Source organism: Rhodamnia argentea, chromosome 8 (assembly GCF_020921035.1).
Source record: "Rhodamnia argentea isolate NSW1041297 chromosome 8, ASM2092103v1, whole genome shotgun sequence".
Classification (NCBI taxonomy): Eukaryota; Viridiplantae; Streptophyta; class Magnoliopsida; order Myrtales; family Myrtaceae; genus Rhodamnia; species Rhodamnia argentea.
The window spans coordinates 19,944,160-19,970,999 of record NC_063157.1 but is presented as its reverse complement, the minus strand read 5'-3'; the positions used below and the strand labels follow the sequence as shown (position 1 = coordinate 19,970,999).

Below are 26,840 nucleotides of genomic sequence, written 5' to 3'. Positions count from 1 at the left end.
AAGGTAGAGACTGCTGGATTGCAAAGATAGGATTTGTGGTCTTTGAGGTGGAACTTTTCGCTTTCAAAGCCCATGTTCTCATTTTCTATATATCGTGTTATTATTATGAAAAACATTCATAACAAACTTTTTTTTTTTTTTCCAATTTCTCTTATTTCATTTGAAGACTATTTTCAAAATATCAATAGATTTTTTTTTTTTTTTTGCCTAATGCTCTTGTTTTCAAATGAGATTGAATATAGAAAGCATAACTTGTCACCTGCTGCGCAGGCTGAGATTGACTCGGTCACATGTGAATCATGTTCATATAAACATTTGCTCAGAAAGTGGTCGAGAGAAAAGAGCACTAGAAGCCTACGCTACGCATGCAGAGTCAAGGTGAGTCATTGAAAGTTGACTTCACAGTCTTGGGAGTCTTCTTTTGGTTGGCAACTACAAAAGTGACTTGCTTTATAATTGGGGAAAGCAAAAGGGTCGAATTTCTTAATAAACGCGACACACGGGGCTGGAAATAAGATTTAGATAAAGTTCCAATCTTAATCCCTTAACTAACGTAAATTTCTAATAAGTGTATGAACTTTAAATTTTTTTTATTTATTTACTATTTATTTTTCAGTCACATGTTGATCTTTTATTATTTTAATTATTTTTCTTTTTTTTTTCCCTTTGGCTAGCAAGGTCACCGGCGATCCTCGCCGGCCACGAAACCCTCGCTCTCGACAGGGTGAGGCTGTAATTGCACTCACCTAGGGACGTCACCGCCCTGTCGACAGTTGATGAGATGGCTTGGGTGAGGGTTTCGTGGCTAGCGAGGGGTCGCCCGATGACCCTCACCAACTAAGGAAAAAAAATGGAAACGAAAAAGAAAAGTCAAAGAATTGAAAATTTCAAAATTTAAAAAATATATTAAAAAATTCAGAAAAAATTAAAAATTAAAAAAAATTGTCTCGGAGGTCCATGTTTGATTTTTCGGAGTCCACGCGAGCTTTTTCCACTGCAAATCACCGATGACACTTAAATGATTAATTTTTCAAATTTGTAGCACTTAAGTGAATGGAAAAAAAAAAAGGTTATGGCACTCAAGTGAACGCTATACAAAAATTATGACATTACAAATAAATTTATCCCTAAAGTATTCATCAAAATCGAGAGTTTTGACGTGGAACATGGAATTCTCTAAAATTTCAAGGCATTTTAACATTCCTTTTATGAATATTCTTCGCATAAGTAGCACATTTAGTACATGTGAAGACAATTGAATCAAGTTTTCGTGAACACGAGTTGATTTTAAAGGATGACTTCATAATTGATTGATGATGGGTTTACTTACGTCGAAATTTTTCTTCATTTCTTGGATGATTTTGTTTTGATTTATCGAGTACCTACCAGACTTAATTAAGCATTTATTGTATGTGACTTAAATTTACGTGTTTTTTTTTCTTTTTGCGTGATTTTTTTTATCATGTAACCTACTAAACAGATAATGAGGTCGAAACACCCAACATTGGCGCTACCACCAACGGGGAGGGAAAATCTTCATACTTTGTGCAATGTAAATGTACACACACTTTGGATTCGTTTGTATGGCCCTATTATTCATTCCTTCGAGACATAATGTCAATTAAAGATTAATGGATCATCTTCTTTGTAATTTCTCACTCAAATTGGTCTATACAGATCATATTCACCACAACGTACTGGGATTATTTGAACCGACATATCATGCCCATCTGTATCTAATTTTGCAAATTGAAATTCTACCTTGAAACAATAATATAATCATGTTCATAATGGGAATGCACTAAAGTATTATATGATTCTTCAAAGTTGAAAAGGGAACCTTTTAAAAAGTTAAAGGAGGTTTCTTTTTCTTGTCTTTTTATCCCAATACTAGAACTTTGCCATGATGCATGGAGCGGGATGACTCATGAACTTGGCGGACGGGGCTGAGACTTGACTTACGAAGACTTCCTGCACAAGTATGTTCTCAATCTCAGCATTTAATGCCAATTACAGCAAAACCTGTTTATGCTCCTGAAAACTCCTTTTCCTCAACTTTCTTACATTCTTCAGATGTCAATTAAGATCTCACATCTGAGTACTATGGAGCCTCACAACTTGTCTTTTCTCGAGTGTCGTCTCTTTTTCACTTGTGTAGTGCTTTTGCTGTGCGTTATCCTGGTCTCTTCGGGTAATAACGTGACGGACAAGCTCGCATTGCTTGCATTCAAGGCCGCGATAACTGAGGACCCTTTCGGGGCGCTGAATTCATGGAACCATACGGCCGACCACTGTCAGTGGTACGGTGTCACGTGCGGTCGCCTGCACCATCGAGTCACAGGACTAGACCTACAAGCCCTCGAGCTTTCTGGATCCATCTCCGAACACATTGGAAACTTGAGCTTCTTGAGAGTCCTGATCCTCAACAACAATAGTTTCCATCACGCAATCCCGCAACAAGTCGGCCATTTGCACAGTCTGCGTGTCTTGCGACTCGCTCTCAACACATTGGAAGGCGAAATCCCAAGAAACCTGTCGGGTTGCACTCGCCTTACATGGCTCAGCCTAGGAGCCAACTCGTTGGTCGGAGAAATTCCCATCGACCTTGGTTCTTTGCTGCAGCTTCAGAATATTTCTTTATTTTTGAACTATCTAACGGGAACTGTTCCTTCATTTATCGGAAACATGTCATCGTTAGAGAACCTCATTCTGAGTGCGAATGAATTAGGTGGGAAGATACCCCAAGCTCTTGGGAAACTGACCAAACTCAACCGGCTTGTTTTAGACGAAAATAGGTTGTCTGGCGCAGTTCCTCCATCTATCTTCAATCTTTCCTCTGTGACGATGTTCGACATCGGTGTAAACCAAATTGGAGGCAACCTTCCTGCCAATCTAGGCTTCACTCTTCCAAACATCGAGCATTTCAGCATTTTCTCCAACCGATTCACCGGAGGCATTCCTCGGTCAATGTCTAACGCGACCGCTTTAGGGGTGCTGCAAGCCAGTCAGAACAAACTCTCCGGGAACATGCCTCCTTTGGACCGCTTAAACAAGCTCAAAAGATTGAGCATGAATTTTAATCATCTGGGAAGCGGAGGTTATGATGATTTTAGCTTCTTTTGCTCGTTGACTAACACCACCACTCTACTGGACTTGTCCATATATGAAAACAGTTTTGGCGGGACGTTGCCTGAGTGTATCGGTAATTTCTCCGTTACTCTATTGGAGTTGTGGCTGGGCGAGAATCTTCTGTTTGGCACGATTCCTCGAACAGTCGGAAATCTCGTCAACTTGGAAAGGTTGCTTTTGGACCACAACAGGTTTTCAGGTACGGTCCCGTCCGTTTTGGGAGATCTTCATAACTTAGTGGTACTGGATTTATCGAACAAGAAGTTTTCCGGAGCAATTCCTTCTTCATTAGGAAGCCTAGTAAACCTGGCACAACTCCGTCTCGATCACAATAACTTTCACGGCTACATTCCTTCACGTCTCTCGGAGTGCCAAAGGTTGGTGCTACTTGATCTTTCTAGTAACAACTTGAATGGTAGTATACCTCCTGAGTTCATAGGCCTCCCATCCTTGTCTATACTTCTAAACTTGTCTCGAAACCATCTCACCGGCGTCCTACCTGAGGAAGTTGGGAAATTGAATCTTTTGGCTCAACTGGATGTCTCTGGAAACATGTTGGACGGCGACATTCCAGCCAGTCTTGGCAGTTGTGTTGGATTGGAACTGCTCAAAATGCAGGAGAACTCTTTCCAAGGCTCCATTCCTTCATCTATTGGTATGTTGAGGAATGTCAATGAGCTAGATCTTTCACACAACAATTTATCTGGTCAGATTCCTGAGTTTTTCGAGGCACTTCACTTATTGAAGATCCTGAATCTGTCGTACAACAACTTTGAAGGCACATTACCGACTAAAGGTATCTTTAATAATGTCAGCGCTACTTTTGTCTCCGGAAATGACAAGCTTTGTGCAGGAATGCCCGAATTTCATCTCCCGAAATGCAGCTATAGAAACTCTGGCCGAAGAATAATCCCTAAGTGGAAGCTCGTCATCACGATTTTCTTCGGGGTTCTTGTAGTTGCTCTTGTTCTTGCTCTTGTGTACTTTCGTTGGTTGAAGAACAAGAAAAGGGCAGAACCAGCTTCAAATTCCAAAGATGATTCATCATTTAATCTATCTTATGGAATTCTCCTTAAAGCAACCAACGGGTTTTCTTCAATTAACTTGATCGGGGTCGGCGGTTTTGGATCTGTTTACAAGGGAGTCCTCGATGAGAATGGAACTGTCATTGCCGCGAAGGTACTTAATTTGACGCTTCATGGTGCTGTGAAGAGCTTCATAACCGAGTGCGAGGCTTTAAGGAACGTCCGACACCGTAATCTTTTGAAAGTCCTAACAGTATGCTCGGGCACTGATTATAGGGGCAATGAGTTTAAGGCCTTGGTTTATGAGTTCATGGTCAATGGCAGCCTCGAAGATTGGCTACATCCGAGTCCATCATCAGCTAACGCGGATGGGAATGTGCAGAAATTGAGTCTCATCCAGAGGATAAATATTTCCATCGACGTTGCTTCAGCGTTAGATTATCTCCATAACCAATTGCAAAGCCCTATTATCCATTGTGATCTAAAGCCAAGCAACGTCCTGCTAGACGCCGAAATGGTTGGACATGTTGGGGACTTTGGTTTGGCGAAGGTCGTGATTGAATCCACCGATGACACTAAAGCGAAAATGAGCTCTGCTGGTGTTAGAGGAACTGTCGGCTATGCTGCTCCAGGTGAGTCTCCCCTCCTCTGTCCCCTAAAGGCAAAATGAAATGTAACATTCAATAAAAACGCAGTAAGTATGGGCGCGTTATTTCCTTCTGCCTCAATTGGTTCTGCTGCTATTACTTACCCATCATTTGCAATTTGAATGGAGCGCAGAATATGGAATGGAAAGCATGGTTTCAAGAGAAGGCGATGCTTATAGTTATGGCATTCTCTTGCTTGAGATGTTCACAGGCGTGAGTCCAACAAACGAAATGTTCAGAGAAAATTTTAACCTTCATAAGTTCGTCAAGGAAGCCTTGCCTGAACGACTCCTGGAGATTACCGATCCTTTTCTACTTCAAGAAATGGAAAGCCATATGGGCACCAGCAGAGGTGATGCAGCTCGTGAATGTCTGGAGATGGTCTATAGAATTGGGGTCGGCTGCTCAGTCGAAGCACGCAGAGAGCGGGCAAACATCACGGAAGCTGCAGCTCAGCTGCATTTTATCAGGGATAAACTTCATGCAGCTGGTTTACAGGGATAGGTAATATATTAGATCAATGGCTTTTCTGCTTTTCATTTTCCCTTGGACGACCAGATCATCGCCATTTGTGCACCGATAAGCATGCATTCATGTGCCTACTTGTGTGAATGAACTCAAAGATGCACGCATGATTCCTCAATTTTCTGGTTTTGTGTGAATCAAAAAGGCACGAATTGCCAACTGAATAGCACGAATGCACATTACGGAAGTGGGGAATCCATCCTCCAGAATCATTGTTAGAACTTGATCCCTTCATTATGTTTGGCATACGCATTCGCAGTTGCCCTGACTTGCGATGGATTTTGGACATTTATGTAGCTATATTAAGAGTATACTCTTAACAGAAAAAAATATCAACTTTGCTGAATAAATGAATCTACATGTCTCTTGCAGGTTATATGAAACTCAGGAGTTCTTGGAGTCGGTTTCTGCAATTTCGGTTGGATTTTTTTCTTCTTGCGTGCTTAGCTTTAGAAAAAGGGGATGCGTGCTATGTTAGTACAGTGGATCCAGGGAACGGGCAACAGTTCTCCGATCCTGGCCACAGCTCAAAATGAGAACTCAATATCGTCTGTTATTCGTAAAACTCGGGTTTCAGCCCAACTGCTGCAAGAACTGCTAGTAGCTTTTTAAATTTGACGACGGCTCCTTCTTTCGCTCACCTTTTCATGTACAATTCATCCGTGAGGCTGAGCAGGAATTTGAGAAGCAGATCATATAATCATATCCGGCTCCCGAAATTGTGTTTCGTAGTAAACTACCACGTTCACTGCGAACAATTTGTCCATGCAGACCAACTACTTTGCACATGTAATATAAGTTCCAACTGTTCTTGTGAACACAGAATCCGAGCAAACTCTGAAGTGAGCTGTGAAGTGCCTCAATTGAGTGTGTTGTAACTCTCTAGGCCGTTGGTTTGTCAATGAGGGTAGGAAGGAGCTGCCTCCTGGCTAGCCAGCGCTCTTTGCTATTTTTTAGTGATCTCCCCCTTCTCTCTCTCTCTCTCTCCGTGAATGACTCTGGTCTCTTTCTCCAGATTTAATTTGTGAATTTGCTCTAAGTTGGTATAGCTTCTAGTGTGTTGTTTGTTGCTGGATGTCTGCAGTTTGTCATTGCATTTTCGGCTACTTAGGATGCGATCCTTGAATGTTGGCATGTAGTGATTAGGAAACAGATTTGAACAAGATTTGCTGTACCCGTTCAATTTTGCCAATCAGGATGCGATTCTTAGATAAGAGCAAATGGCAATAAGCTTAGCAAATTTCGAGCAGAAAACCAAGAGCTAATGCGAAGGGGCAGAGGAACAAGATTGGCGTACCTCCATTTATCATGACAATCAACTTTCTAGCAGAAGTCTGCAGTTTTATAACTTCGATCTTGCGTCATGGACAGATGACTGTCCGCCGAGCATTCCAATCTGGGCAAGCCGTACAAAATGTACAGCCGAGTTTCGGAGATTGCGCGCGATAATCTGAAATCATCTTGCAAATCTCAACAAGTACAGAGATCAAAGGGACAGACCTGATCTGTCAGCCCTTGAGAGTCTGCAACTTTACTAAGATACCAGACTTGAGCAAATAAAGATTGCCACTGAACTTGAATTGTGGCAGGTCATTGTACAGTTATGTCAACTCTGGATTTCATCTAGCCATCTCCATCATGCTTACTACTTTTTGGTCAGTGCAGAGGTAGAGTAACAAGAGAGTTTTTGAGGGTGCTTGCAGTTGCAAATATAAACGACTTAAGGCTCTTTTTGCATCTACTTTGTTTGATTAAACAGACTAGACAGGTAGAGGTTAATAGGTTAGATGTGTTGAACACCTTGACTTGTAAATGATTTCTCAAGAGGGATTGACACTCCCTCAGTACCACTCAATAAAATTTTGCCTTTTACAGAGTTAAAAAGGGAGTGACCATCATCATCTTCTATTGTTGGCCTTTGGTTTTGCCGGCTGAATTGGGCTTTGTTTGTGCTCTCTTTTTATTTTTCTTTTTCCTTTTTTGTTTAACTGGGATCCTTTAAATTAGGAAACTGCATTAAGTTTGTTCACTGTCATTTTACCGGTTGTTTGATAGAAACACATTTGGAAAGTCCGTGATTAATTTAAGCTTTTCAAAGCAGAGTTTACCAAATAGTCTTTGCATTTTTCCAAAGCCCTTTAGGCCAAATTTTCTTTATCCCGCCGTTCATATGCATATATCCTAAACTTTTCTTGATGGCATCAAAATCCCAAACTACGCTTAATGTGACAAATTTTATCATAAACTTTTTCTCTTGACCCAAACTTGTGCCCCGTGGCACATTTACCCTCCGTCAAGACTTTGTTGGATGATATTTTAACCAAAAAGACGTCGTTTTTATTTCGCTTAAGTCACATGGGCGCTATATGTCAACCCCGTTTACCTTTCATCATCCATGTAGACAAATTTTTAATGGTGCTTATTAACAGAATTTTTTTTCATTGACGGAATTTTGATGGACGGTAAATGTGTCGTAAAGTTACAAGTTGGAGAGTTTTCCTGTCGTATATAAAAAACAAAAAAGTTTGCGCACATCTATGAGGCTTTTCTTCTATGCAGTAATTGGAAAAAATCTTTTGCATTTAGGGCTATCTCTGCCCCCACCCCGTACTCATCTCCACCCTTGCTAGTGGCTGGGCACCGGCGCCACCGCTAGCGGCCCTTGCTTGTCCCACTTTGACCAAAGGTTGATTGACGTGATTAAGACAAAAAAAAATGAAGAAAAAACCTATTCAACCTCTCCAAATTCTGCAGTCAGATTGTTATCTCCAGGATCGTTGCAAGGTGAAGAAGAACGCATCATATCCAGAAATTGGGGATTGCAAGCATCCCTATGTTGCAAAAATCGAATCCAATGAATATTTGGATGAGGAAATAAACAATCAAAATTTAGTCAAACTTTTCGATACTCGAAAGAAAGTTTCTAGAGCTCCAAATCGCTCCCAGAATCAGAATTGATCAAAATTTTTCTAGATCCTTATGTCAATATTGATGATGATTTTTGAAAACGATAAGCCGCCGAAACGACGCTTTGTTCATAAACCGAGCCTTTGGTCACGACATGGATTAAATTCTCTAATTCGTGATTTTACGATTTTTATCTGGTAATTTTGGGCTCTTAGGAAAGCTCTAGTCAATAGTGTTTTGATGGTGAATAAAATCAAGCGATGTGGACGGACGAAAAAGATACAGGCTTAAAAAAAAAAAAAGTGAGCCTCAACTCCATGTACTCCTCCCTCGAGATGAGGCAGGCTTACCGCAAGACAAGATGTCTTGCCATGTCACAGGCCATGCATAGCAACATTTAAAACACACATTCACACAAAATGGGTCACACGACATCCAAACTGATGCGACATTTCCGCCCGATGTTTATCGCTCAGAATTCGATTTTCAAACTTTTGTAGGCCCGGTGATTGCGAATCAAGGCTTGATCCAGAAGCTGTGATTGTCGTGGAAATATGTCTTTTTTGTTGGGGGTATTTGGCACCAACCTAGCAATTTGCTCTTAGGTACGCAAGCAAGCATGAGGGGATGACTTCATCCTCGTCTTGCCGTTGCGAAGAATAGGCAATTGGCATCATCCGACGAATCAAGCATTTTCTATTGGATGGAGTGAGGGTTTGTCTTGGCTTATGCTTCATTCGTTTGATTGTCTTCTATTGGCTTTCGTCATTATTCGGTGCTTTTAAGGTTACTCTCCTATGTCTTCTTATTGTAATTGTGGATGTTGTTAAAGAATTTGTTGACAGATACTTGCCAAGCTGAATAAGCTCCCATTATATATTTTTCAATGCATTATATTTTAAGTTTTCAGAGTTTTATGAAAATCATTTCTATTAATAGCGTTCATTCCAAAATATTTTTAGATCGCGGACTATTATGAAAATTTAGGGCGCGCATGACAACACTTCCGATGCGGAATTTCCGCTCCAAAAGTACTTCCGGAACATAAATCTATTTGATAACGTAAATTCTGGAGTTTTTTTTTTTATTTCAAAAGTAGTTTTGGAGCCACTTGAAAAAGTAAAAAAAAAAAATTACTTCTCTTAAGAAGTTGATTTCCCGAGCAGAATTACAAAAATCAACTTTCGCTCGCAAACATGAATAGAAAAATCAACTTTTGGCTAGAAATTGATTTTTCGAGCCTAAGTATTGTGATGCGTGCCCCCCTAAATCTCACGAATAAAATATTTTGTTTTATTTTTTTATTTTTGTAGGAAAATCACGACTGTGACCCAAATCGCGATGGGATTAACCCGTGAAGAGCAAAGCGCGTTAATTGCGCGAGAGTCGGGGGAACAAGCAACCTTTTTCGGAATATCCTTTCTCTTAAAAGTGAAAATCAAGCTCTACACCAAAAAGTCAAATTAAAAGATTATTCGGAATACGCCCTAATTCGTCGAACACAAAATGACATAATGGGCCTTCTACGTATTTTATATCTTGTAAAAGAGAAAAAAAAATACAACTTTTGCTCAGATCTCGATTTTAGCTTGATATCTTTTCGTTGTCCGATGAAAAGTGTAGAACTTTAACTTGAGCTGTGATTCTAGCACAAACTTTTTTTTCCGTCTCATAAAAAATACTTATTTTCTAGCGTTACTCAAATCCGATCCTCGAGTCATTCCGCGCGTGTACTACCATCTCAATAAAAATGATTCATACGGGGTACAATTCGAAAGTGGATGGCTTTTTCCGCGAGGCAAAAGGAATCTGGGCCAGAATTAGAATCTGAGCTAAAAGTGACGCTTCTTTATGAAAGGAAACAAAAAAGATCGAGCTAAGATTAGGACTTGAGCTCAAACCCCGGTGTTTTCTTATCATATATAGAAAGAATCTGGACCGAAATCGAGATCAAAGTTAAGCTCCGTTTATTTCGTCGAAATTGACTAATTTGAAGAAAAAAAGTTTAAAAATAATAATAATGGCGTTTTTCTACAAAATAATCATCTAATCATTTATTATTATTATTTTTTGCGATGAACGGGACTTTAAAGCTGGTGCCTGCCTTCCAATAAATAGAGCCGGGAAAAAAAAAAAATTGGAACCGCCAGAGGGTGAACAGTACAGTAAAATATCAGCACCGCATCACGCCGAAATATCGTGTCGGCAAATCATAGGGGAACCCCCTTCCCTTTCCTTTTTCACCCGGGGGGAACCGGCGTGGGCCCCGCTTTCCCATCTCCGGTTAAAAATGGCTAATGCACGAATTTCATTTCCTTTAAAATAAAATAAAATAAAATAAAATGGAAAATAAAACTCTCTCTCTCTCTCTCTCTCTCTCTCTCGGACTGCGAATGGTTTTCGCGAGGAGCTCCCATCGTATCACGAGATCGTCACATGAGGGGAAACGGCAACGATAATCTCGCCATCTGCATGTGCCTCCTCCTCCCCCTTCGCTTAGCCCACACTCTCTCTCTCTGTCTCCCCCTCACTCTCTCTCTCTCTCTCTAGAATTCAGTTGCAGAGAATCCAGGAGCAGCCATCTCGATCTCCTGCTCTGCTACCCCGAAGAAGACGAAGGGCGCAGAAGAAGCATTGAAGTGTGTGTGTCTCTCTCTCTCTCTCTAGAGCCTCGCCCAATCAAATCGGTCCGCCAATGAAGGCCCAAGTCGTTAGCCCCGTCATCGCCTTCGAGCACAAGAGGTAATCCCCCATCCACGCGTCCCCTCCCCTCCCCTCCCCCCTCCACCTCCTCCTCACTTTTCGCTTTTTCGGATCTATCCCCGTTGGCTCGCCTTCGTTTTCTTTGTTCCGCGATTCGATTCGAGAATCGCGTCGTTTCCGGGACCAGTGCGTCCTCAGCATCGGGGCTCCTCCTCCTCGGATCGCATTGGTTCTTTGTGCATCCTCTGGCCGCAATCGAGTGAAATTCGGTCGTGCGACCGGTCCAGTCAAAGTTCCGAAATGTCGCGGTAGCTCGGTCGTCTACGGATTCGTTGTTTTTACTGGATAGTGCGCACGGAGTTGAACGTTTCCTTCTTTTTCTTTTTTATGTCTTTTTTTTTTATTTTAATTTTGTTCTTTTGCTCCTTTTGATAAGTAGTAAGGATCGTCTATGGTCATAAGCTGAATGTGTGATTGTTTATGGGAAATTTCGATTCCGCCGATGTAATGTTGAGCACTATGGGAAGTAGAAGCTATGTTTTGAACAGATTATGTTGTTGTCTAGCCTGAGCAGGACTTCCTTGGAAGCTGATTGCAGGTAAAACCCAGCTGGGTCGTGGTTAAGCTAGACTTCTTTGGGATCTGTTCTGTGGGGGACTTTTGAGCTTAAATTGTTGTTTTTTCTGCTTGTCTGTGACATGATGACTGCATATGCTATGTTGGAGACGGGCTGTAATGTTGTGAGCTGAGGACGATAAACTGATAACAACTTGTTCTGGTAGGGATGCATATGGCTTTGCTGTGAGACCTCAACATGTGCAGAGATATCGAGAATATGCAAACATCTACAAGGTTTTGGCTGCTCATTTTCTTCTGCATATTCTGTAGCTCGCTGTATGATGCTGTGGATCTCAAATGACCACTACGTTGAAAAGTTATGGAGTGCTTAACTTTTGCCAATTCTTGACCAATTGAAAATCTCGTTTAAGCAGTGTATTTCTTTTTTTTGTTTTTGTTCTCCAGTATATTAAGAGGCTATTTCTGTGGTTCTTAGCCATTGATCTACACACCCCTCAATTTTAGTTATCCTAAGAATTGACAGAGACTTTCATCAGTGATACTTTTGGTGAAGAAAACAGTAGTTATTATTTGATGTTCTTGTTTTAGGAGGAAGAGGAAGAAAGATCAGAGAGATGGAATAATTTCCTTGAACACCAAGCAGAAACTGCTCAACTGCCTGTTAATGCTTTAGCTTCAGAAATAGATGGCACTATCTTGGAGCACAACCGAGACGCAAATGACCATTTGAAGGATGGTGTTGAAGGAGGTGAACCTACTGTTGACAAGCCTGGTTCTGAAGGTTTCACCAGCAATGTTTTAGAAAAAGAACTTCCAGCTTCGAAGGAGTCAAGAGTGCACAGGGTCCAAATATGGACCGAGATAAGACCTTCTCTTTGTGCTATCGAAGATATGATGAGCCTCCGTGTAAAGAAAAAGGGCAGTACAAAGAAGAACGAGCAATCAACTGAAAGCGCGAAGCTCATTCTTCCGTTTGAAGAGGCACGATCCCCAAAAGGAGCATCTGAAGAGGACTCAGAGGATGAGTTTTATGATGTTGAGAAATCAGAGTCGTCGGATCACATTCAGGACACAGTATCCAGCGATAGTTCCAATGTCACTGCTCCAGAAGCTACGGTGGATGCTCCTTTAGAATCTTCATTTCCTTGGAAAGAAGAATTGGAGGTTCTTGTTCGAGGGGGAGTGCCAATGGCACTACGGGGAGAGGTATATCATATTCCAGATATGTGTTTTTGGAACAAGGTACAGTTTCACCTAATCTACTTTTTCTGCTCTTCCATGCTTGTATTTCAGCTTTGGCAAGCCTTTGTCGGTGTGAAAACACGCCGGGTGCAAAACTATTATCAGGATCTGTTAAAGCCACCAAGTAATGCTGAAATTACTGATGAAGAGCAAATGGTTCAATCAGATAAAGACAGTAAGGCCTCCAACGCAGACTCTGTAAACATACCTGAAAAATGGAAAGGGCAGATTGAAAAGGTATCCATGGCACAAACCTTACATCCCGCTTCATCTGATGTGAGCTTGAGCTTGTATGCGCTTATATGATGGCTGCTCTATTGCATTGGCAATGCAGGATTTGCCTCGAACCTTTCCTGGTCATCCTGCCCTTGATGAGAATGGTAGAAATGCTTTAAGACGGTTGTTGACTGCATATGCACGTCATAATCCATCTGTAGGATATTGTCAGGTATTTTCTTCACTTCGTACTCCTGTCTATGATTTCTAGCAACAGAATATTGTGGTGCGGCCCTTAATGGACATCCACCCTCTCACTTAATTAATCATTTAAACTATGGTTCTCCCTCTGGTACATATCCCATTCAAAGACTTTTCTTATGTGGCACATTACAGAAGCTGGTAGTTTTTTCCACTGTACTTTTAAGTTCCAAAGAAGTGTGCCATGTGCGCCTAGTCAGCAAAATAGGGCCTAAGCATCACAAAGGGATTGAGTTGCGGGTTAAACTGGTTGAAAGTATTTGGTATTTAATTTGCATTATCTTTTGTTCGATCCTTGTTCCATATGTTTGGCTTTTGGTTTTGACTTTTACCATTTAGGATTTATTTTTAAAGTGAAATGCGGGACTTTTCTTGCTGTAATACCTGAACTTTTACGTATAAAGTTTGCATCTAACATCACCTACATTTTTTACGCAATTTTGTTATAAATTAGAACACATTGTATTCTTGGAGGAAATTCAAATGTGGCTTATTGGAGGGGCTTCTCGGTATGCCCTACTGATGAAGTTCTCTTGCAAATCCAAGCTCAGAGAGCGGCTCCAAAACCTTCCGATTTGGGTGCTATTGTGTGGCAAAAATGCGACTACTGTGGACAGTGCATTAGACTTTTGGCAAAGTAATAGGTCGCCTAACTCTGATATTGAAAAGGATAACAGTGCTGGGTCTTATGGGGGGCAAGGCCTGTTTTTATTAAAGGGGTCTTCTATTTTGTAAGTTGGTGTCCTGAAATGTCCTATATTGTGGCATTATGAATGATACCATATTTAACAACCTACAAAGCAAAAGTCCTAATGTGATTACTGCAAAAATTTTGCTTAGTAGGCCATGCCAAATCCGCTTTTTCTTAGTCCCTAATTATGTCGCATATTTGTGGCTATCCATCCATGGCCATTGCCAACTTGATCATGAGTCATTGAGTAGTCTGACCTTTAGCCAATGTGCTTGTTCACCTGGGAGTAAATTAGATACATTTGGTAAAAGAAGCAATACAATGGTAGAATAGAAGTATGTTTAATAATCTAGACCTTGGATCATGTAGGGCTTGCTGTTAATGTATCTTTGCTGCAATGGTGTTGCGTCAAATCAATTGCATGAGCAGATGTGCATGATCCAACCATGGCACGTTATCATGATGTCACATCTTTGGACTTGAACTAGACACATTTCTTAAATATATAGCAAAATATGACACACTTGACTTTTATAAAAATGAGAGTTGGCTTTTCATTTGTGAGTTTGTATAAACTGGACTAAACAAATACTATCTTAAAGTGCCAATTTGTCTATGAAAATGAAAATGTGTTGTTTGCTTGAATAATAGCCCAACTTACTTAGTGGAACATGTTTAAATGCGTTCAAACGGGTCAGGTCAGGAGGGTCGACCTGTTCATAGCACCTTTTTTTGGTGCTTATAATTGGGTTGACTTGTTTATGATATGTTTGAATTAAGCTCAAACTTAACATAAATGATAACAGTTAGTGTTTGTGTCAAGCAAGTCATGTCGGCATATGCCAACCAGCCCATCCCTAGATCCTAAGTATGATCAGTAGATATTGGGGAATGACAACCTAAAAAAGGTTTTCGGTATTACAAAAATTACAAATATGTTGCATTTTCATATGCTTTGGGGTTCGATGGTTTTACTACAATCTTGGCTATTTTCATTGGATTATAAGCTTAGATGTGATTTTTCAACACAAGAATAAAGCAGCTATACGGGTAATTAAGTAGCTGTGGTACAAAAAGATGTGCATGGAAAGGATTCTACAATGTCTGAGAACACGCTGCGATTGAAATATATATCTAATCACAAGAAATTTTTTCAAACAATTTAACAGAGAAATATAAGTCGATCATGGGAAATGTTCCAGCCATTTGAAGTATTTGTCATTCATATGTTTGGCGCTCTGTCCTTTGATATATTTTCTGGTTTTGAATTCTAACTATATATGGTCAACAGATAATTGACTCTCTACATCTCTCTTCATCGAATTTACCTGCAGGCTATGAACTTCTTTGCTGGCTTACTACTTTTGCTGATGCCGGAAGAAAATGCCTTCTGGTGAGCATGCGGTGAACATTGGTATATGAATGCTTACCAAAATGGTTGTTTCTCTGTGGCTTTATGACCACAATTAAGTGTCTGATATTTTTATCAGGATGATAAACATGAATTTTCCTTTTCCAAAGTGCAAAGTCATATTGGCGAAAAACTGATACATCTGTAGCACCAGTGAGTCAGTTACTAAATGTTGTTCTGCTATCTGCAGGACTTTGATGGGCATCATTGATGATTACTTTGATGGCTACTACTCTGAAGAGATGATAGAATCTCAGGTGTCATTTTTGCTACGGTCCATTTCATTTCCCTGGATGTTTGCTCACTTTATAAGTGATGTTGATAAAACCAACTGTCAAAACAGCGCATGCGTGTGTTGCACAAGGCTGTTGTTGTGATATATATATTTTTCATATATTAGGTTGATCAACTTGTTTTCGAGGAGTTGGTGCGAGAGAGATTTCCCAAATTGGGTTCGTTGTTTCTTAAACCTGCAGTTTCAGGTCCTCTCTTTAGTTTCCTTATAAATTGCTTGCTTGATACTTTTCTTTCACTATTCTACAATGCAGTCAATCATCTGGATTTCCTGGGGGTGCAGATTGCATGGGTTACAGGGCCATGGTTCTTATCCATTTTCATGAACATGCTACCCTGGGAAAGTGGTCAGGTTCTATGCTGCTGCTTTTATTTATGTGACCTGATGCTGCCCATACAGAAGCATCTTATAGTTGTGCTGGAAAATTCGAAAGATGATTTTTGTATTTAATCTGTTTCTATGAATTTCAGTTCTTCGAGTTTGGGACGTTCTGCTTTTTGAAGGGAACCGTGTCATGCTATTCAGAACTGCGCTTGCTTTGATGGAGCTATACGGTACGGTGATAAACAGCTAATAAACAAATTTTGCACCTTCTGGATGTGGAGCTTCTGCATAAAATTCTTTTCTATTGAGGATTTTCTTTTTTTACAGAACTTAATTTCTTCAGTTTTTTTTTTTCCAGGACCTGCATTAGTTACTACCAAGGATGCCGGAGATGCTGTCACTTTGCTTCAATCACTGACTGGATCAACATTTGATAGCAGCCAACTTGTTTTGACGGCCTGTATGGGCTACCAAAATGTAAATGAAAAGAGGTTACAAGAGTTGAGAAATAAGCATCGGGCAGCAGTAAGAGCTACAGTTGAGGAAAGATCTAAGGGCCTTCGAGCTTGGAGGGATTCTCAAGGTCTGGCCTCAAAACTATACGGTTTTAAGCACGACCCTAAGTCAATGCTAGCAGGAACAAATAAAGTAGAAGGATCAGTTGGTAAAACGGCAAATGGTGATTTATCTTGGTCAAATTCTGACTCTGTTAATGCAGATGGAATTGTCATCAGTTTAACAGGGGACTTAGAGATAGATTCAGGTCCAGATCTTCAGGAGCAGGTACTTTACGTTGGAAAGGAAGAAGTTAACTGGTCCTTTTTTGTTGCTTGATGGCCATGCAAGTTGTGCTGCTGTTACAAGAAAGAAACTTTGAATTATTTCTTTGTCTCCACGGGGGAGTTGAACTTGGCAAATTTAAGCTTTTTCTTCTGAGGATCATGGCAGAAACTATTCCTTGTGAAATTTTTTCTCGATACCTGGTGTGTTTAAGGGATTGGATTGACCATCACTCGCCATTAGAAGTTAATGTAGCTGTAACAGACAAATCAATCCAATACCAACCCTTACACTGTTAAGCACCCCAGATATCACAATTGTAATGGTTGATTATGTGTGATCATCCCATTGGTGTAGATGCCTGTTAGCTGCATTAATTTCAAGTTCTAAGTTAGAATAAATGGTCTCATTTAAATTGGAAGATCCTACATACGAAATTGTGCCAGCTAAAGGTGTAAATGTTGGTAGGTCAACCCAGATTGAGATCGTAGGAGCTAGATGTTGTCGTAAAAATCATGTCAGATACTTTTTACCTTTTCCTTTTTAATGAGCTTAACATGTTTATTTTGCTAAGAAAACTATGTGCATTATGCACAGCCAGGTCAAATTTATTGTTAGTGTGCTTATGATTGAGAGTTCTTATGGCCATTTAAGTGAAAGGCTTAGCCTACCACCTAAATTGCTCATTTCTTGGTCTATTTTGTCGTTGTAATCGTTGAACCATCAACCTTGCTTCAAGATGAACTATCAATAGATTTTCCTGAGCTTCTGCGAATGCATCTTTCTTTGTCTCAATTATTGTCTCGCTCAAATTTCACTAATAGTAGAGTCAAAGTGTATGGGGCATTTGTTGTCCGTGATGAATCTGATTTCGGACAGAAATCTTTCTTGTTAATGGAAGCATACATCCCAGAAAAGTTACTTTTGTTCTAGCTTTTCAGCTAGTGTCTTCTTTAGAATTTCCCATTTACTGTGAGGCATGTTAAACTGCAGGTCGTCTGGTTGAAGGTCGAGCTCTGCAAGTTGCTGGAAGAGAAAAGATCTGCTGTTCTTAGGTTTCATCTATTTTATCTGAAGCTCTTTTATGAAATGTTGTAGCATGGCATGTGCCATAATCGATGAACTCCCCCCTTAGTTTACCCTAAGTCATATTGTCATTAAAGACTATCGATAGGCCATTCCCTTCTATTTATATTACCATTTGGAATTTTCTTCCGTGGGAAATTGAGGTTGTATATTTGCAGTTCCTTTGTTTTTGTAGTGCATCTATTATCTTAAAACACCTCATTTGGACTCCCTTGAGTAACATTTTGTTCAGACATATGATGGACGATATAACTCACATGTATATCTTTCTGAAATTTTAGCAGCTATTCTAAGATAGTTCGAGACAGCATTGCTGTGATGTACTCTGTTTTTGAGCCAACTATTTGCTGTGATGCAATGACACTAATATTTTATAAGCTTTGCCTTTTCTCTAGAGCTGAGGAGCTAGAGACAGCATTAATGGAGATGGTCAAGCAGGATAATCGGCGAGAATTGAGTGCTAAGGTAAAGTTACCAGTACCCTGGCTCTGAGTCGCCAGATTTTTAATTGGCTGGAGCCTGGAGGACTGATGCATTTCTATCTTATTTTTTTGTGAGTCGAGTTGTGAGAACAGAAGTCATATTTTACCGCAAAATCAGTCACGTATATATCACCCAAATCACAGAGCATGACAATGTTTTAATTGGTTACATGGATGCCAATCATCAAAACGTGAAAGTTGGAACTCTGAACGTTTACATTCGGTCTAGCTGGACTCTTTTTTCCATAAACAATAACGTTGTCAATATGGGGGGAATTTATGATGGTTTAATTGTTGTTTTTTTAAGGGGGGGCGCAACGGGGGTTGTTGGTAGATGTAATTTTCCAGCGAGAACATGTGCAAATAAAATTCTAGAGGTCATATATGTCACTCTTGGACCTCATGGACTAGCCTCTAGGAGTACTTTTTGGCTATTCTCTCTCTACTATAGAGGAACCAATTGTTTTTTGAAGTCATCCTTCAGCAGGGGAAAGTGCCCGAGCTTTAAAATTTTCTGTCTCTACAAAATGGAATGAAATACCCTGGTGGATGCGCCGAAAAAGGAGGATTCCTCTCACCTTTGTGTCTTCCTTGGTTATTTTCTCTGGCAGACTGCCTCTAAAGGCAAAGATCCCTCCTCCCCTTCAGTCTTTTCTTACTGGGCAGTATTTGCAGTAGTATCTTGGAAAATCTTAAGCAAGTGCAGTCACTTTCTTTAGTGGGTTTTTTTCTGTCTCTCAAGGGAGAAGAAACAAAACTATATTTGCTTACTGTTTCAGGTTGAGAAGCTAGAGCAAGAGGTTGCTGATCTTCAACGAGCTGTTTCTGATAAGCAGGAACAAGAAAGTGTCATGCTTCAGGTTTGTTTCCTTATCCACTATTGACGGTTCTTCAGCATTTTCTTTCTTGCATTGTGGGGTGGTGGTCACTAAGATGTTCACCCATATTTTAGGTCCTAATGAGGGTAGAGCAAGAACAGCGAGTAACAGAAGACGCTCGTAGATTTGCTGAGCAAGATGCAGCTGCACAGAAATATGCTTCTCAAGTGCTTCAGGTTTGTCACTGCTCTTGCTTGCACCTTACTTTTGGGAAGTTTTTTGGCTGATCGGGGAGTAATGATTTTATGAGAATATAAGTAATTCATTGAGGGAAGGAAGTAACGATATTATGCAATATCTGCTTTTCCGTGTATGGGTCATTTAGGTAATACTTCCTGCCCTTGATGGGATGAGGTGTCATCAATGGCAGGAAGTGACAATGTTATGCAATATATGCTTGCAGTACATGCATTAGGTTATGAGAATGGAAATATATCTCTTACAAAACAGAATCTTATGATTCCAATGGCAGTTAAAATTAAGCAAATTTCATTGCACAAGCACATTTAAATCTCGTCAGGTCGATCATATTGTATAGTGGCGCAATTCTTAAATCCCAACAAGACTGGCAGTCTCCATTGCTCATAAATATGACACGGAAATAGGAAAATTATCATACATTCTGCTCGGAAAATATTAACCATAAAGAACATAACAGCAATTCCAATGATCATTGCACGCCTGATTTAGCTTTTCAGAGTATCTGCGCTGTTATATCCTTTCTTGCAGAACTCCTACTCAACTTGCTTTTCTTTATACTGTGCTTTTTTAAGGACCTACAACATTGAAAATGAGTATCATAAGAGCAGCTTCTTGGTTTTTACTTTTTGCCACTGATGGCCAGCACTACTCGCTTCAATGTTAGTGCTACTTATATGAGGGAGGCAAAAAGGAGTCTCTTTTAACCTTTCTTTTACAAAAAATATTTTGATAATGCTGAGGCTCTGTTAGCCTTTTGCTCAAGGTATTTTTATGTATTTATTTTCACACCATGTTCTTAAGAATTTTAGAATTGCCTCCATTTATGGTGGAAACTGGCTGTCAGAAAGCATCAGGAAAGTTGAGATACATCAAGTGGAAAATATTTCACATTACTATGCTTCAACATGATTGCAAAATTATATTATCTTCTCCCCCGGTATTATTGCGTAGTGTTGTGTTGTAATCTTACATCAAAGTGCAAAAGTGCTATTGATCATTTCGGAACCTGTCTTCTACCCTAATAATGAATTTCTCTTTGAACATATCATCGTCTAGAATAACTATTTGACCGTACACATTGAGATTTTCCTGAGTTATGGATATGTCGTATGCAGAGTTTGTGATAAATCTTAAAATGCATATGATGTTCTTTGATAACTTGCCACATGAAATATATTTTGGTTATAATTTCGTCACGATCATCTGTTGTTACAAGCTATGTTATTCCGCATTTTTGCTGAAATGGTGACTGAAAAGATACTTAGAAGTTCTAGAAGTGTCACCGTCAGGAGGTTACATAGCTACATAGGCAATGGATATATGTCTATCTGCATGTTACTCTAATTGTGTTTACAAACTTTGATGAATGGCTGTGGTTATGCAGGAAAAGTATGAGGAAGCAATGGCTTCTCTTGCTGAGATGGAGAAGAGAGCTGTAATGGCAGAATCAATGTTGGAGGCTACCTTGCAATATCAGTCTGGCCAAGTCAAAACGCAACCTTCCCCAAGGTATGGCTTAAAGTGGAACAGCTTAAGTGCCGTAGTTCATCCTTGCCGATGAAGCTGCAGCATCGAAAATTGGCACTACTTTATTTCATTTTTCAATTCCAATTTGTTATTCGACCAAAAAAACAAATCCAATTTGTTAGCATAATTATTATCTTTCGCAAGTTTAATTCCATTAATGCTGTCCTGACCTTTCTTGAGATATATTTATGCTGGTACATGAGGAAGACCCTGAAGAGTTTGAAACAAAGAACATAAGAACCCCAAAGAGAGAATTCTTGAATCTTCTCGGAATTCACTGCCACAGTACTCAAGTACCAACCAGGCGCAACCAGGGTAGTGGAACCAAATATGGTTATTATGTCATTGGTTATGAATAGAGAAAGAAGACATATCAGTGGAGAAAATATCCAGTCATTTATCCGTGCCATTTCTTTATCAGTAGACAGGCATCTATCTGGTCATGCATCAGTATTGTATCTAGGTAGCCAGAGTTCATAGTCTAAACTTGCTTTTCAATTGTGACCTTGTAATGCTGTCGAGTTCTCTGGTCTAATTGCTGTTCTTGTTTCTGTATTTCTAATTTATCCACGGTCACCACTCATGGTGACTAAGGTTTTGCACGTGTATCACATACGGGATAAAGAACTTCTGCTCGTTGTGTGCATGTGATGCTTCACTCTTCTAAATCTGGCACTCGCTCCTGTTGGTTGAGGGAAAATAATTCTAAATTAATGTTTCTTTTTAGATCCTTGCATTCAGAATCTTCGCCAAGATTTAGCAGTAATCAAGAGTCAACACAAGAGCTGCCCACCAGGAAGATAAGCCTTCTCAGTCGACCTTTTGGACTTGGCTGGCGGGACCGCAATAAGGTCAGCACTGTAAATGCATTTATTTATCTTGAGGATGATCTGCTTGGCCATTCAGGCAATCAGGCTGTCTTTAAAAGGTTCAAGGTCAATGTGGCATTTTTTGGGCACTCGCTTTCTTTTATTGCATACATGCATGATTATAAGTGTGCTCGGATGAAAGACTTTCGCACGTGAAATCACACTTTATGATACCGTTTCATTCGGAGCTTATAATACAGCTGTACCAGGAAGCAAGAATCACTGTTTTTGCTATCGTTAATATTCTTGTCCTAAATTTGCTCAAAATCTTGATGAATCTCAGATATTTAAATTGCTTTGCTACACACTTCTCTAAGTTAAGAGCACGGGTTTGATATGTGGTGGGGTTTCTGATGTCATTTTCTGAATACAGCAGCAGGGAAAACCAGCCAACGCTGACGAGCCCAATGATGTTAAGCCTACGGATGAGATCCAAAGTCCTAGCTCCCTGCTAAAGGAAACAAATGGCATCGAATCACAAGGCACAGAGCAAACAATATCAGGTTGATCAGGACCAACGCCGTCTAAAGATAGGTCACTGGTCCCTCAAGTTCCTAGCCGGCATTAATATTTTTTAATCTTGGGCAAATGAAGGCAGCAATTCAGGTGAAGTTTGAATTTTGTGGTGCATGCACATATGTAATTCTTTTCCGCCATCCCTGTATGAACTCTGCATTTATTGTTTTGTTTGTTCGTTTTAAAATAACAATAAAATTTAGCAATATAGCATTAGCAAAAATCGGAGAAAGGATGTAAAAAGAACGAGAGGTATAATTTTTTTAGAGCTATATACTGTATGCATTTACCTGGGTAAACAGTGCAGCTGTGTAGATTTGGGTTGTTCCTGTAGTCATTAAGACTAAAAATTTTATTTAGCGGAAGGTTTGGAGTAGAAGAGGTGGATGCGGTGGCGGGCGCATGATCCGGAAAGGCGGGGCGAGCCTTGTGCTTCAAACTCTTAGCCAAAAGATGAAACTGTAGATTTCATATTCTCTTCTCCTTTTCTGTTTCCACTCGGGTTTTGGTTACACGTAATAATTGCAACATTTTGCCTTTATCTGTTTCATTTTGAAGATGGTAATGCGTGCCTGCGCACGGCTTATTCCTTCAGCTTTATAAGATAAACATTCATAGTAGCCAAAGTATTTGACCCCCTACTCCCCCCCGCCCCAAAAAAAAGTAGCCAAAGTAATGGCAGCTTCGTCGCTTTGTAAAATCGGGGTAGTGCAACTTCGTCGCCCGGCTTACACCTGTGCCCGACACCACTTGGTTAGCCCACCACCTCGGCAATTTTGCTGCCAACTTGTAACTGTCCTCGACGGAAGGATCCTATTGAAATTGAATCTATGAAAATAGTTCGTGGGACTGAAGGATTGGCGAAGTCATTTTCTTTAGAAGAAGGCAGAGAGTGACATTTTTAGCTGCGTTGGCAACTGGAAACTTTGAAGTTCCAGTCGATGAGATGCTGAACTGTTCTAGAGATACGGAGGATTAACCCATCTGGCTTGAGCTTTTGGTCTGTACGTAAAGATTCGCATGCTCTGCATTTTAAAGTGTACCGTGTAGAAATGTTATCTATTCTGTTCTGTCCTCTCGGTTATCTAACGTAAACCTAAACTACTTAGCAGCGTGGAGACGTCTCTTTGCTTCTCACGTTTATGTCAATCCATCGCTTGGGACAAACCAACCTACTCTGCATATGCCCTCAACTCAGAAAAGTTCTTTTGGGGATGAGAACCTTAGCTGGTATCAGAGCGGTGAATCCGGGTGCATGTTAAGCCCCTGCGGAAGGGAGTTTCACATCGCTTGGGAGAAGCTAGCCTTCTCTGTATATAACCTCCGGAGCTGTCCTCAACTCACGAGAGCTCTCTTGGGAATGAGAACGTTAGTAGTATACAACCCTATGTAAGAAAAACTAATAGGTCGAGTTTGTCTGAAAAAAAAAATGACAATTGACTAAATAAAATGCGGAAATTTTCTTGAGAAATTTCTGGTCTTAGCTACATGTGTAGGCTTCCTAAGAGCCATTAAGGAGACTGTTTTAGCTTGCGTCGTTTATGCAAACCGGGAAAAAGATAGCTAGAGAGTGTCATTTTGAGATGTATGGATAACTACATATCTAGATAGATTTGAATTAGCTTTTTCTAAGTATAAAAGCCGAAAAAATAAATGCCCGAGAAGTATAGCAGGAATTTACCTGAAGTTTTTCGTTTTTTTGTCTATTTAATGGGTTGGATATGTATAGACAATACTTATCTTAATCGTTCGTTAATTAATTTTAACATGAGAATGAAGATGGGAACAGAACAGACGCGTGACCCTCTCCGAGCCTGCAGTCGCCGTGGTACCATATAGACTCATTGTTCATACGAATTATCTGAGGGTTTGTCCTCCGTTGCTTTTTATTGATTTTTTTTTTGTCCTTTTGCTATTTATTATTGAAGAGAAGAACAGCAATCGTCGCCGGCTAGTTGCTGCTTGGCCCTTTGTATTTTTAAGTTGACCGCTCGCCCGTCGTCCTCCGCCTCACCACCGCCTCCTCCTCCTTCTTCATCGATCTTCTCAGTCTCCTTACTCTCGCTCTCTCTCCATGGCGATGAGCGGACGGGAGCTCGAAAACAAGATTTTCAACCTGGATTCTTCGATCGATGGGGAATGGTTTCGCCTTGCCTAATCCTTGGCCCTGTATTTCATGGTGCTCGGGCTTGCAACTCCGTCCGAGATGCATTGCGCGTATGCTTGGATGCCTATCGTCCTCGTCTTGCTGGTCATCGCCTGCTCCGTCGGCTTCATGAAGCGCGTGCTGCGGCTCGTGGATTTGCACGAGGAGCTGCGAGCCTCGAGGCTTCAGGACGGGGAGGGATGGCGCTGCGAGGAGAACCCGCTGGAGCAAGTGCGCCGTCTTGGCCGTCATCTATGTTCTATTCTTGGCGGGTACCATGTGTGAGATTAGCCTGATGCTGGCGTGCCTGGAGATTTATTTTAACTATAGTAACGCTTAAAATAGCATAAGCTAATGGGAAGCACTCTGATTTATTTGATGGTAAAATTATCATTACCAAGAGAAAACCATGATGATGATGATGATGATGATGATGATGATGGTCATAGAGCCTAGCTATCTCCACAGCTTTTAAATGAAAATGACAAAAATAACCTGACTCCAGAATGTTATCCGGATCATGATGTTTATTTTTGTTGCTAAACCCATCTTCATATTCATTTATTTCAGCTCAGGCCAGCCCCAATAAACGCCTCCAATGACCAACGTAACCTCGGTCCATTTGTTTTCGGAAAAATAAATGATCAAAATCTTTTTTCTAAACGATTATCCGTAAACCATGTGTTTTCATTATCAAGAATAATTTATATTTAAATATTTTTCTTTCATCCATTTTTATTCGAATTATATTATGTTGATTTCTTCGCGAAATAAATGCACCCATTTTTATATTTAAGGTGAGAGACCCGCAGAGCTTCACGATATTACCACTTATGTCATTATTTTTCGTTTTGACTCCTCGGAAAATATATGACAACTCGAGGTTGTTGTTACTTTATACTCACCACTGCAAGTTTGGCCTATTATCATTTGACTCGAGTCGAGGGTAAGGGCGGTATTATCATTACAACTATTAGTATTATTACTAGCTTATTACAAAGGAGAGTCTTCAAGGTCACAAGACCGCTGCTCTGGGTTGGAAAACACAGTTCCTACGAAATTGACACAAAAAATAGGACAAAACATGCAACAACGGAGGGCCAAAAAAAAAAAAAGAAGAAGCAGGCTTTCTATCAAAGCGCTTGAACGCACTCCAACAAGGGATAACACACACCCCTGCCTTTATGGCGCTGGTCAACAACACAATTCAACACAACATTAGCAACGAGCCTTGATTTCCACATGCAATGTGAGAAGGTTAAAACAAATCATTCTCGAAGGAGAAATTAAGGGCGACGAGCTATGGCCGGAGCTTGCCAACCACTGGACAGGGCCGCGAAGCCCTCGTCTGCGCCTGGCTCAGGGGTTCGCGGGCCTCGCCCCCTCTAGGCGAGGCCATGGCAACTGCGGGCTTGCCCGGATCTAGGCTCGTCCAACCTCGCCAGTTGCGCAGTGAAGGCAGGCATGGCCTCGCCCGGCCCGGGCGAGATCGGGTGAGGGCTTTGCAGCCCTAGCCCAGTGGCCGCCGAGCTCCAGCGATGCTCATTGGCCATAGCTCGTGAGCCATAGGAGAGAAGGGGGAAAAATGAGAAAGAAAAGAAAAAAGAATTAAAATTATTAAATATTATTAAAATTTTGGCATGTGAGCATCGACCAATCAAATGGATTAAAAATTAACACAAATGCAAAAGATTAGGACTGAATTGATACAAAAAAAAAAGGTTTAAGACTAAATTGGCACAATTACAATAGATTTAGAACTTTTTTGGTAATTTTTTTCATTGGGCAGATATGTCCTTTCGTAAACATGTAAAACATGGGGAAAAGTGCACGAAGCGAACTCTATAAACATGGGAAACATGATTTTATTTCAAAGTACCCCGAACTTGATCACTCGAAGTGGCTCTGTTTCATGAAGTTCCTCTGGCTTTGACTTTGCTCCAAAAATTACTCGACTTTGATCGTTTTGACTTGATAACCTCCGAACTCGATCCCGTTAAAAATAATACCTAACCGACGAATATGGTGCATTTCGCGTGCATGTTTTGTACCTCCCCCCAAGGTCATTTTTGTTTCGAAATCCACCATAAGCCTCACCTGAATTGGATTATAAAATCTCCGAATTGATCTTACCTCATGCTTCCCGCAAGTAACAACTGTGCATAGCCGGGTTCCCATCGTCCCCGACATTCTTCTCAAAAACAGTTTTTCTCCCACAAATACAGAGATTATCCATCTCCAATGCTCACGTGAGTGGAATGAGAGAAATGTGTCATGATCGACTTAAAATGTTCCTATGGAAAAGGAGTGGAATGTGCACATGTTCATTGTAGGTCGTTATTTTGAAGGGCGCCAAATTGATATGGATATCGAGTCAAAGGGATCAAAGCTCGTGGGTAT

At 40.5% G+C, this 26,840-nt stretch overlaps 2 protein-coding genes across 7 annotated transcripts; both read left to right on the top strand.

Annotated features, from left to right (window-relative positions):
- The first annotated feature begins 2,103 nt into the window (after positions 1–2,103).
- Positions 2,104–6,077, top strand: LOC115754071 (probable LRR receptor-like serine/threonine-protein kinase At3g47570). Its single transcript, XM_030692989.2, has 3 exons — positions 2,104–4,786; positions 4,935–5,305; positions 5,699–6,077. Exons 1-2 carry the CDS (start codon positions 2,104–2,106, stop codon positions 5,303–5,305), a joined length of 3,054 nt encoding a protein of 1,017 aa, XP_030548849.2. The 3' UTR covers positions 5,699–6,077.
- A 4,616-nt stretch (positions 6,078–10,693) lies between these two features.
- LOC125312470 (rab GTPase-activating protein 1-like) lies at positions 10,694–22,627 on the top strand. Of its 6 annotated transcripts, XM_048283857.1 has the most exons (19): positions 10,700–10,975; positions 11,719–11,788; positions 12,104–12,721; positions 12,809–12,994; positions 13,092–13,205; positions 15,260–15,318; positions 15,527–15,593; positions 15,737–15,788; positions 15,885–15,977; positions 16,102–16,185; positions 16,314–16,538; positions 16,674–16,738; positions 17,729–17,790; positions 18,217–18,286; positions 19,083–19,163; positions 19,256–19,357; positions 20,767–20,891; positions 21,637–21,760; positions 22,152–22,627. In XM_048283857.1, the coding sequence occupies exons 1-19, from the start codon at positions 10,929–10,931 to the stop codon at positions 22,284–22,286; spliced, it is 2,379 nt and encodes a 792-aa protein (XP_048139814.1). In that variant the 5' UTR covers positions 10,700–10,928; the 3' UTR covers positions 22,287–22,627. The 6 variants fall into 6 exon arrangements, with proteins under 6 accessions (XP_048139812.1, XP_048139810.1, XP_048139813.1 ...); XM_048283856.1 differs by having other exon boundaries at positions 10,699–10,975; positions 16,314–16,738; XM_048283858.1 differs by lacking the exon at positions 10,700–10,975 and adding an exon at positions 11,366–11,534 and having other exon boundaries at positions 16,314–16,738.
- The last annotated feature ends 4,213 nt before the right edge of the window (positions 22,628–26,840 follow it).